Genomic DNA, 12,612 nt, shown 5'->3' on the forward strand with positions numbered 1-12,612 from the left:
TCTTGATTATTTTTGTTATTATAGCAATAAGAGAACTCCGCGTGCCAGAGAAGCCATTAAAATTTGCTTTAATTTTTTTCTTGCGCGCGCGCGCGAACTTTCACAGCGCACAATCTCGGCGAAAATTCCTCCCTCCTCCCCGCGCCCCTGTACGGCTTGCGACGAAAGGTCCCTTTAAAGAACCGTCGCTATGTTGGAGCTGCAGCTCTGTGTAATAATTAAACAAGGAGACTCGGCCAGGACACCGGACAAAAGCAAGCACATAATATTACAACCGCAATGTAAAATTCATGGCTTGTGGTCGCAGCTCCTGTGGGAATGCAGCGTCGACTGAATTATGTATATTTTCATGTCATGGTAGCGCATTATTTATTCCCCACGCAAGAGAATTATTCGGGCCTCTCCTGGGCTCCTCCCGTGTTGACCTTCACGTTCGAATAACCTTAGCGATGATCCGGGTAGAGGCCCGGTACACATTCTTGCTTAATAAGTTAATACTAAAGTAAGTCACCAGACACGAAGTCCCCCGAACACTTATTACTTCGAGACCTCCTTCTATATCCCTAATAACCATGTGTATTAAAATGCACCGGACATCGAAATAAATATTATGTTGATACATGGCAGTTCTGGCGCCAGCCACAGCGTTGTCGCGTTGTCGGCAGGTATTACTTTATGGAAATGGAAGGAAGCTATCCCTATAAAAATGGTCTATAGACAGTATATAGACTTCTTATAGACTCTATTGCCTTCCTGTAGACATTTATTTTGTCTATTCACAGACTATAGAATGTCTATAGACAAGGAGGAGGAGCAGGAGGAGGAAAGGCAGGGAAGTTAACCAGAAGAATAACCGGTGTCTATGGACAAAATTCTTCTAAAAGCATATGTCCATAAATCTATAGGTTGTCTGTAGACTGCCTGTGGGATTTATATTGCCCATAGACTGTTCTTTAGGGTTTGTCTACAGAAAGTCTATAGACTGGAGCAGTTGCCGGCAGAATAAGCAAGGCTAATCCCACCTGTAGCATTCAACACCAACTCAACTCACTTTATTGACAGAAGTCTATGGACAGTCTATAGACTGACTAAAGAAATTTTTGTAAGGGTAGGTTCTGTAAAAGAACCGGAGGAAAAGGTGTAAGGACTGGTTATTCATGTTTCCGAGGGAAGGTGTGAGATGTGACACGACACAACCCTTCTCCTGTGTCACGTCAGATACGTTACCGTCCGTTCAGCAGGCGGGGGGTTAGAACTCCGTGCGCGTTTCTCTCTCCATCTCGATAGACGCGAACCAGAAGGTTGTCAAGCTTGCCATCCGAGCGCACATCTGCAAATCTAATTTCAAACTATTTGCGAGAAGCTAATATATGTAACTTCCGCAGCGGAAGCGCCTGCCTCGTTGGGGTTTTTCTAATCGTGAGCACAAACGATGGAATGTGCCGCGCACATTCCTCCGCCCGGAATTTAGCTGATATTCCAGATTTCGTAATGAGTCTTTGTGTTGTTTCTTCGTTTTTTTTTTCCTAACGCACCGTGTACCACGTGTAAATACGGCTCTGTTTTGGTAAGGTTCGTCTACGGGCCCGTATTTAAGACATGAGAATGATCAGGGGGCCGCGCTAAACTCCGTGCGGCAAGCTTTTGTAGCCCTTGTAATCTCCCAACGCCCTGTTGTCTGAGAAAGTCGTTGTTTAACTGCGAATTTGTCCACAACGCTAATTCAAGCATTTTTCTCCTCTTTCCAGTGCATCTACGGGTGCTATGTTCACTCTGCGATTCTGCCAACCTTTCACCGCCGCTGTTACTGGCTCCTTCAGGTACGTGTGTATATATAGGCACCCCCCTGTCTTCGCGTTTTCCTTTCTCGGAGACATTGTGGTGTTTCGATTTCATCACGACTTTTATTTGTTCAGGAGTGCATGTTGTTGGGCGAGTCGGTCGTGCATCGTTGAGTAAAGGTACTGCGAAAAATAATACAAACATGGACGAGAAGGGCACAAGGACGGGCGCAACTTTTGTTCAACTGCCATTAGAGTAACCTAGAGTAATAGCCTAGATTAACCGCTGGAGTAACCTGAAAGTGGAACTCTTGAAAACTTCGCGTGTTTTTACACAAGGCTGCTCAGAAGCGTCGCCAGCTTCCGAACTTAACGCTTTGTCAGGCGCCGATCGCGCTAGATTATGCGCGCTTTTCATGCGGCTTGAGCCTTTTTACGGAGCCCGCACTGAGCCGTCGCGTGGACGAGGTCCGTCCAAGGTCAACTATCGAAGCGGCCAGGAGAGAAGGATGAGAGCACGAAGATAGGGGCGGCGATGGGAGAAAGAAGGGGAGAAATAGGGGGAGAAAATAGAGAGACGCTGTCGGGGACAGAGAGAGAAGCGAAAGTACTTCGTGAGAGGAAGCTCAGCCAATATTCCCTCTGCGGGCCGCTGGGGAAGCATAACAAATCTAAAAACGACCGCGCGCTGATGGCGCAGCAGCTGCCGTGCCGCACTGATATACAAATGAGGCGGAGGCAGCTCGTCGTGCTCGCGACAGTGGCTAAGCGGCGGCTCACGCCGATTGTTTAACCGGGCCGTTGCCTGGCTTAGCCGCATGGTGCCAACATGCGCTGTCGGTCATAAAATTCGCCCATTGGCTTGATATGAGTGACGTCACCAGACCTTAGCATTCCCATTGGCTGGAGGTAAATGACGTCACCAGGCCAGAGAATTCTTATTGCCTAGAGGAAAGCACGTCACCATACTGAAGGTGACGTCACTTTCGCTAAAGGCAACAACAGCTGCTAACACTCTCGCATTGCCAACACATAACCATTATTCCCCAGCGATGGCAGGGACATATGGGATTCACGGGAGGGGCGATCCTTCGGATTCGCGGCGCGCATTGGAGCAGGGATTCATTTCCTCCGTCAGGATCTATGGGCAGTTCAGAACATCGCTGGCACGACCCAACATCAGACCCGGCAACATGCGTATCTCCCTATCTCTCAGCATGCATTTGTGCACTTTTGGAGCTGTTGCCAGTCCACCGCCGGCGCTACAGTGCCAGCATCGCCAGACGCCCTCAGGCGAGCATGCGAGCACAAAGAAAGGCCATCGCGGTTCTATTAGTCTTCATTTCGGCGCACCCGTAGCGATTTTCCGCCACCAACCGCGTCAAAGAGGAGGTACCCAAACTGATGATCGGGGGGGGGAGCTGGCGGAGAACTTTTATACCTTTTTCGCCGCGCGCTCTCTTCGGGTGTGCGTACGAACGCCGGGCGCGCTCAAAGTTCTGGTAGCTAACGACCGGCGGCGCCTGCGCACGCTCGGCACTCAGAGAGGGTCTCGCGCCGCGGCGGAACTTGATCCGTTGTTGTCGGACATCGGAACTAACGAAGACGGATGGAACCGGAATGGCCTGGCTCGCGTGCGTCCGGCTTGATGAATACTCCTCGAACGCACGCCGCAGTGCCGGCGCGGGAACTTTTGTTTTCTCTTCCGGGGCCGTTCTTCCCGACTTTCAGCTTAGCCGTCTTCATCGGTGTGCGGTTTTGCCGCGAGCGAACACGGCTCTTTCTTGCCCTTGTAAAATGCGCAGGTACTCCGCCTCTCGGGACAGAAAGAGCGGGCTCTCATTACGCCTCGCTCGGAGCGCGTGAAAGTTTTCCCTTGCCTCTCTCTCTCTCTCTCTGCGACCTTATGCCGAAGTCTCAGACCGTCCTTACTGAGGCAGTTCGCCTTATGACCAGCGTTCCTGTATTTATTAAAGAAAACGGGAAACCCTTGTTACTACTTTCGTGCCTATTATCGCGTAGCGCCCGTAATTTTAGATCCGCTTTAATATTACCTCGGCGAAGTCATTAATGTTCGCACATTGTATGTACTAAATAGCGGGTGCAACTAGCATAGAATGCTCCTTCCGGTAGTGTCGTGTAGAATATGAAATGTGTTGTCCTTCTTTGTTTTTTACTCTTCTGCATTTTGTATTCTTATTTTTCTCGCATTTTTTTCTGCCCCCTTTATCTGAGTTCGTGTCATGTTCTCAACCTAAATAATAGCAATAGTAACTTGCGCTTCCTGTTTTCTGACACGTGGTTCAGCGTCCTTGTCTGCTGCTGATCACTGTTGATTGCCAATTCTCCATTGTCTGTTGTTTTCTTTTTTCTCTTGTAATTTTGCTTATTAGCGCGTTCAGAGTAAATTGTAGCGGGTTGTATATATATATATATATATATATATATATATATATATATATATATATATATATATATATATATATATATATATATATATATATATATATATATATATATATATATATATATATATATATATATATAGCAGACAAGCTAAAGGAAATGAGGGACTCGTTTTGACAAACTTATGAAGAGAGCCAACAGTCAACGAAACCAAGGTGCACAGGGGAATGTTTATTTTCTTTAGTGTGGAGTGCTAATCAGTGTAATAATAATACTTAAATTAATCTATCGCTTAAAGAAAATTACTTTTTTTAGCAGCAGAAAAAAACAACCATGCCGCCGGTGGAATCCGAACCCACGATCTCCGAATATCGCGTCCGGTGCTCTTACCAACCGAGCTATGGCGACGGCTGTACGATCTGCTGCTCTCGTGGGTATTTATGTTTATTGGGTGTAAGCGAACCTTAAGGGTGTTCATATATATATATATATATATATATATATATATATATATATATATATATATATATATATATATATATATATATATATATATATATATATATATATATATATATATATATATATATATGGTACTTCAGCCGACCACCAAGCTAGAGATCGGTTGGCGCGTGCAGGCAGCATCGGTTTCCGGCGTATATGAGCCCTCCGATTTATGCTCCCCTCGTGATATACCCCTCTCCCATCACTCCCCACCCCCGTGCGCTTGCGTACCTTGCAACCAGCAACATTTTTTTTTTTTTTTTGAAGCGATGTTTATTGCCTCAGGGCATGAAAACTACGAAGTGAGAGATGAGTAAGATGCTTAAATAAATGAAAAAAGGTGGGCTGATTTGAAGAAATCAAGAAGTGAACGATGATATGGACCCTGTGTCCAGGCAATATAGCAATCCGGATTGCCCGGTGAGAGTCCCACTGCCGCCAGGTGCCGAATCATCAGCGACATTTGTTGGCGCCTTGCGTGCAGAACCCGGACATCGTGCTGGTACACTACCTGAACGTGCCGTACAGCGACGACAACAAGATGGTGATCGCGCCCACGCTCAGCTACTGCGCGGACAAGAAGGAGTGGACCAAGGACGAACTCGTCTCGCAGCTCAAGCCCATGTGTGAGGCACCCCTCTCGACTAGTGATTTAAGTCGGAATTGCTTTGTTCCAACTCGGTAAAGCTTTCCCGTCGCAAGATATAACGAGTGTGTATTTTTCTTACGCGTCATAAAAAGAAGAAGAAAAATGGCCTTTTCTCGCCACGGGGTCTTTTCGAAGCAGTATAAGGCGTTCTTTAGCTTTCAATGTGGCTTGTGCAATATAAGCAATCCCTATGCTCGATTTACCCGTTGCCGGGTGCAGCAACCCTGGTATACAATGATTGTGGTGAATGCCGTCTGTAAATATTGCGAAACGGTGGTAATAACGGGGAAAATTGGACGCTCCTTCGACTACGTTATCACGAGATTTGTTATAACCGGATGCTTCCACCGGCGGGCCGCGATAAAGACGTCGCAGGTACGTTGCCGGCGATGGCTGGAGCTATTCATACGCACTCAGCTGATAATCAGTGTTAGCGTACTCGCGGGTAACTTAACTTGCGGCTGGTTAGGGGTGTTTGTAGACAACCCTCTAGTACCTTTCTCAATTTTGAGCTATTCAAGCGCGTCTGCTTTTCTTTCTTTTTTTTTCCCCCTGTCTCGCAGTTTACAGCGAAAACGAGCCGGACCTCAACAATGAGCTAGAGGTGTCGGTGAGTATCCAGAGCATTGTGACAGCATGTTTTGCTTTGCAGCCGTCGATGGCGTTTCTTTAAGGACGTGGCTGCATGTGCGTAACAAAAGACTTTCGGGAACTGTGCATGTGTGAATGTCATTTCAGTGAAATTCCGTGTTGCAAGAAAGCCTCAATTTAGGAGGAAAAATACGTACTTCGTAGCCCCTCTAAGAATCACTGTCGGGCATAGCTGTACCATATGTCTGAGAAAATGTCGTAAGGCGAAGAGAGGAACTTTGGCTAGATTATGGTGAGTACGTATTGAAAAAGAAGTCGCTCGTTGGTCGCATGACAGCCGGACGCTTGGCAACGTAACACATTTTAAGCGCTTGGAGTTGGATGCCGAGAGCTCCTGTCAGAATCTTTTCATAGGCACGAACTGCCCCCTCGCATGGCTTCTTCCTTCAGCAACGCAGGGCATCGTAAGAACTGTGGTCAGGGTGCATGTCCCGGTTGATCCGTAGGATTGGGGCAGGCTGGGGATAGTCGCGGCCATTCTTTCCTTTCTCATTTCCGCACGCTTCAAGCGGCGTCCTGCCAAGCACGCGTGTCCTTCTCTGTCGTGCGCGCAGACGGCCGAGACGGTGGAGGCCATCGTGCAGCAGCTCATGGAGAAACAGCGGGCCAAAGGCGGCGCCGGTGGCGGCGGCAGCGCCGGTGGCGGGAGCGGGGCACGCACCCACGAGTGCCCCTGCGACTCGACAACCAAGACGTCGTTGTCGCCCGCCTCGACGCCTACGCCGCCGCCGGCGCCTTCGTCCGCGCCTCCTCAGGCGTTCTCGGCCGCCTCGTCGTCGACGCCTTCGCCGGCAGCCGCCACGACGGCGACCGACGGCGGCGGCAGCGGAAGCAGCAGCGCGTCCAAGAAGTGCGGCCACAGCCTGCATCGGATCATCTCGCCCAAGACGCGCTGCGCGGCGGCCACGTCGTCGACGCCCGTGCCGCAGCCGCCGCACTCGTCGTCGTCGTCGGTGGTGGCGGCCGCCGGCGGCTCCCTGGTGGCCCTGGGCGGCCACAAGGAGGGCCGCGCCGCCGCCGCCTCCGCCTCCGGCGGCAGCGTCATCCTCGCGGCGCCCGTGCGCGAGGCCGGCGCTGCGGGAACGGCCGCCGCTGCCACCACCACCTCGTTCATCCTCAACCTGTCGCAGCTGCAGGGAGGCGGCGGCTTGCTCATTCTCAACAGCGCGGCCGCGGCCACGGGCTTGGCGTCCGCATCCGTGACGCCCGTGACGCTCCTGTGCGGCGCCGGAGGCACCGCGGCGGCTGCTGCCGCTGCCGCCGCTGCGGCCTCTTCCACCGAGGGCGGCACGGCGGCCAAAGAGCAGGCGGCCGTCGAGACGCCCTCATCGTCCGGCGGCGGCAGCGGAGCGGCGTCCAGCGCGGCGGCCTCGTCGACCCCGTGCTCGGTCTCTTCATCGAGCAGCGGCAGCTCCGAAGCGGCGGCGGCGATCACCACGACGCGCACCGAGGTCAAGATGGAGGCGGCCAGTCGCGTGCTCTGTGCCGAGGACATGGAGTTCGCGGACAGGGACCCGGAGCTGTGCAGCAGCAGCCTCATGGGCGAGGACTCGAAGGAGCCCGCGGCGTCGGCAACCGAGGGCCGCGGGCTGTTCGACGACTCCCTCGACCTGAGCCACGACGGCATCCAGAAGACGTTGACGGCCAACTTGGCCGCCTCGCACAGGAGGCCCTCGTCGGACTCGTCGTCGGGCGGCGGGGTGCTCGTCAAGAGCGAGAGCGGGCCCGCCGACGCGGACACCGTCGACCTCAATCCGATGGACTTCATCGACAACGACATCTCCACCCCCGACGAAGAGGTGCGTCCGCTGCAGCCACCCGCGTTCCGAGATCGTTCGCTGTTAGCGTACGCTGCCTCTACTCCCTATGCAAGAGCCACAAGTTAACAGCTAGTCTGTTTTAAATAGCGATTTCTACAAGGTGTGTTGTCTTGGACACGTTGATAAACGTCCGCTGTAGGGAGCTTCACCGCAGCTTTCATCCTTCCATTGAACCTCCATCTTGATGAGATGTCGATGTACAAACCCACGGTCTTCGGATGGCCTTAGGTAAGCTTGTAGCCTTCAGGATCGTCGTATTTTTAATTTCCGTCCGCCACCAACTCGGGGATTTTTTTTCTACTTTTCAATGCTATAACATTTACTTTATTCACTCCGCCGCAAAAACTGCGAGGGCGCCCGCAGAATATCCTTGGAGTCATATGTGACCACATGGAGAGTGTACCTGGTAGCCTCTCAGAGGCCCCTCTAGCCTCTCCGCTGCTCCCTCCGCTTTCCCTAGTTTTGTATGGTGTTCTTCTGAAAGACAGTCGGCGCTCACACCTAGTACACTTTCTGTCGGCCTTGGCCGGTCAAGGCGTAGTGGCGTAACGGCGCCTCTCGGATAGATATGCGTTGAGCATGCTCAGTGTACCGTCACTGCCAGAAGTAACCAGTTTGTTTCTTACACGTGCAGTGGAGCACTTGTGACAAAAACGCTTAAGCTCCGATTCTGTTCACGGGAACCCCTGTCCTCGCCTTTCTACGCCTTCAGGTCTGTAGGGATGCCGTAAGGGCTCCACTGTGCGGCTGAGAAGCAGACCCCGTTGCCCAGATACCTTTTGCAATGACGGTAGGTTCGCGCGTCACAAGAATAATGCCTCACAAGAAGAAAGCGAAAAGCGGCAGCCTCGTCTGCAACGCGAGTGAGATGCCGCCGTGTCACTATTACGTTTCTTTGCGATTCCTGAATACAATGCTCGGGCTGCAGAACGGTGCCCACATTTGTGATCAACAACAATGGACTTATCTGCGTCCAGTTTTTATATATATTCTTTTTCTGCGAACTGCTCGTTGAGCTCACTAATGCTATTTCATTTGAACGAAAGACGGCAGCAATTTTTTTTTCCACAGTGTAGGCTTTGCCGCATGTAATGTATCGTTGAGGGAAAGCACGCTTGCAAGGCGGCGGTCAGTATCAGACTATGCCATTCAATGGTGTGTAGCAGCATCATCGCCGGCTGCAACTCAGTGGAACACGTACGACGCCGAGCAGCGACTGTTGCTGCTACATGTGTAAATACAGAACTCTGTTACGGTAGAACCATAGGTAAGGGCTTGTGGAGTTTCCGCTTTTGTGCTGCTCGTACCATATGCAGTGTCAAGTTTGTACATTCTGTAATTTTACCTTTATTTAAAGGGCATTTACCGCCTTAATGCATTTATAATTTTGGTACAGATGCTAGACTTCATGCCCCTGCTGCCTGCTAAGTGAACTCCCCGTTGTACTTGGAGTCGTTTTTAATATTTTTCGGCGTTTATTCTCTGTTCCACCCTCAGCTGCATGTTATTGAGCACTTATTTTGGATACTGTCAGTTGGTTTGTTTATGGTTAGTGTATATTAACACCTAGAATGACATTACTGGTGAATAATGGCGTTTTGAACTTCTGACAATTAAAAATGAGTGTTGTCACAATACAGAGGTGCCGTGGTAAGGGGTGTATGCCTGCATTCTCAGGTGTTCAACCTGGATACCTTCGACATGCTGACTGACCTCCCAAACTGGGATGACTTCAACTCGGACCTGGCGGCGACCACGACGACTACGGCGTCGTCGACCGCCAGTGCAGGAGGCATTTTATCGTCTTCCTCTTCCGGCTTGGGCAGCGGCGGTGGCAGCGCTTTGTCACTCGCACACAAGACTCCAAGCACACAGTCGTCACATTCGGGCATGACCTACCGCGAAGGCACCGCCAACATCACTGACTACTCACCAGACTGGTCATACACAGAGGTGAGCGCTGGCAAACTACGGAGTGCTTTCAAGGGATTATTTACTTGCTTGATCTCATATTTGTACAAGATAAGTTAACATTGCATTGATGTGTACGTCTGCAAAAAACAAGACAATAACGATTTAATCATGTTAATCTAGTCAAGCATGAGGAGAATTTGACATGCTCCTGTGACACAATGTGACACAACACATTTTGCTGTGACTACTTTTTTTTTGCTTATTTTTGCTGTTAATTACAGGGTGGCGTAAAAGTCCTGATCACAGGGCCCTGGTACTCCTCATCATCACCATACATGATTCTTTTCGATGGAGTTAGTGTACCAACTACCCTTGTTCAAAGTGGTGTGCTACGATGCTTTTGTCCAGGTGAGTGCTTCTTTCACCTAATCTACTTCTTTTGCTCTGCATTTTTGTGGACACAAAAATGTCATTACCACAGTCATTACCTACAGCCGTTTCTGTTTGTATTTTTGTTCTCGATTTCACAGCAGTCTTTGTATTTATTTCTAGTTTGCTGTTGGCTGCATTGCATTTTTAAATTTATGAAAGTGAATACGATGACTGGAAGAAGATGAAATTTTAGGCCAGTAGCCTCTTAGTAACCTCTTTCATACAAGTTGGTTTGAATACATTTGTTAGGTTTGTGAAAAGCACAGTCACCAGTTAGTATACTTCTCTTCTTGAAGTTACTTAATCTGACAATGAAGTCATCACCTCACCTTACAATAAAACGAGCATATGCTCTTTGTCCAAGCTCTTTTAAAGGTACTAGAATGGCAACAGAGTGCCTTTTTTTCTATTTTCCGATTCTACCTTTACTGTAAAATTTTTATACTTCTCTTTTTTTTCACTGAAGGGTAACTATCCCATGACTTCTCACTATCTCCCTTTCTCACTGCTTATGTAGCCGTGCCAATTACTACAGCACAAGCCTGGCATCTGTGTAACTGAAATGTTGGTCTTTTTTTTTTCTTTTCTTAGCCCATGAAGCTGGATTGGTAACACTCCAGGTAGCCTGTGAGGGCTTTGTCATATCCAATTCAGTCATCTTTGAGTACCGTGAGCAGCCCCTTGTAAGCACCCAAAAGGCCAAGGATTGGTTTGGTGTGGACGGTAAGTGCCATAAACCAACACCCTGCTGAATTACTGCGCAAATTAAATTGCATATGTACACTGCACCTATGATAGCACGCAAAATGACCATAGAAGATTAATAAAAAAGACACAACTACACCCCTTTTTTTAGTTCTTGTGTCATCGTTTCGTACACTGCTTTGAGCACAGTTTTCATTATCAGCTCAGCCAAACGTCCATTGTAGTAAATGTACACAACTGTTGTCCACTTCATTGCTAGATCATTGTTCTGCAGTGCTCTTCACAGCTTTATATACAGTTTATACCGTAGCACAAGAAATTTTATACAATGTAGACCTTTTACAGATAGCAGTTCACATGGAGCACAATAGGCGGCACCACTGCCTGCCTCCTAAGCAGATCTGGCTCCTCAGCTGCATAGGAAGTAATGGTATGCAGTGCTAACTGCTGCTTTTGTATGGATAGCCTTTTGTATGTGTTTAAACTAGGGCTTGATAGAGGAGCAAAGACAAAATTTGTTTGTTGGGGGCAGTCTAACTGGACTGCTTACTTATGGGGCTTTTGTGCTTGCAGCAGAGTGTCAGTTGTTGTGGCTTTTGCAATGTATAATTTTCTGCAAGAGGAGGATATGTGTAATTTGCAGTAGTGTTAAAAGTAAGGGCCAGGGCAACTGTATTCTTAATGCCTTTAATAGCTTCAAAAGCAAGTTGGTAGACCTCTAAGAAGTAATAGCACAATAGTATTTGCACCCCATTATGCCACTCTGCATGTTTTTTGAAAAGATTTTTGCTATGGCTCTTTCAACCAATACCTTGATAATTAGGCTATTTTGTGAAAATGGTAAATCAGAACGCATATGCACCTAACTTTGGTGGCTTTTTACTGTTCGTAATGCTTCGAATAATAAATACTTTAAAAAAAGGGAAGGTACACTTGACAGCTGTGATATCTTGCTTGCTCTTGTTTTGTATGCTTTGAATGATTTCGCTGAATACTATATACGCGACACCTGAACTGCTGTACAAAGACTAAAGGTTAATGTTATTTTCTTCAGTGCCTAACCAAATGCTGCAGAGGAGTTGAGCTTAACTTTGAGCAACATGCAGTGTCCTCGCTAGGAACCAAAGTGCTAGCCAGTAATAAACTAATATTCCTCTCAATAAAGTAGTACATAATAATCCTTATGTGCAAGTTAATCAGTGCTATCATTTCCAAGTCATTCACAAGGTTTCCTACCTTATGACCAAAAAAGACGGAGTGCTCACAAAAAAGGTCTTTTTTTATATTGTGTACATATGCACAACTTTAGTATGAATGCTGCGGTGCAGAATAAACTTAGAAGCTTACAAATTTAGCAGCTTAGCAAACAAAAAAAGAAAACATACTGCACTGTTGGTTGCCTCTATAATCAGCTCATACAAGTTAACTTGGACATTAGTGAGGAAACATACATAATCCAGACGTAATTAATCTTCCTCAAGCACCGACAGATTTTCTTGGCCTTTGTACAAACTTTGGTGCTGCCTGCCAGCTCACTGATCTGGTTGTTGGATTGACAAACAAACATAGTGTGAATTTTCACCATTTCCTCTTTTTCCAGAGGGCACTCTCAAATTCTCACTGTTGGAGAGGCTGGAAATGGTCGAAGCCAGGCTTTCCTTGGGAAACAAAGGCAGCACACTTTTTCCAGGTGTCCTGGCCCAGGCGAGTGCTGTGTTTTTTCGTATTTGTTATAAATGTTTAGTCCGTT

General features: G+C 48.3%; 1 protein-coding gene across 5 annotated transcripts in view; it reads left to right on the forward strand.

Annotated features, from left to right (window-relative positions):
• The window catches only part of Camta (Calmodulin-binding transcription activator), a 388,479-nt gene that overhangs the window by 349,009 nt on the left and 26,858 nt on the right, over positions 1-12,612 (forward strand). For all 5 annotated transcript variants that reach the window (XM_077653404.1, XM_077653405.1, XM_077653406.1 and 2 more), the window contains 8 exons: positions 1,749-1,820; positions 5,176-5,317; positions 5,904-5,950; positions 6,546-7,790; positions 9,489-9,764; positions 10,007-10,133; positions 10,749-10,880; positions 12,463-12,566. In XM_077653404.1, the coding sequence (XP_077509530.1) occupies positions 1,749-1,820; positions 5,176-5,317; positions 5,904-5,950; positions 6,546-7,790; positions 9,489-9,764; positions 10,007-10,133; positions 10,749-10,880; positions 12,463-12,566 (2,145 nt within the window). The remainder of the gene's footprint in view (positions 1-1,748; positions 1,821-5,175; positions 5,318-5,903; positions 5,951-6,545; positions 7,791-9,488; positions 9,765-10,006; positions 10,134-10,748; positions 10,881-12,462; positions 12,567-12,612) is intronic.

This window comes from Amblyomma americanum, chromosome 2 (genome assembly GCF_052857255.1).
Source record: "Amblyomma americanum isolate KBUSLIRL-KWMA chromosome 2, ASM5285725v1, whole genome shotgun sequence".
Taxonomy (NCBI): domain Eukaryota; kingdom Metazoa; phylum Arthropoda; class Arachnida; order Ixodida; family Ixodidae; genus Amblyomma; species Amblyomma americanum.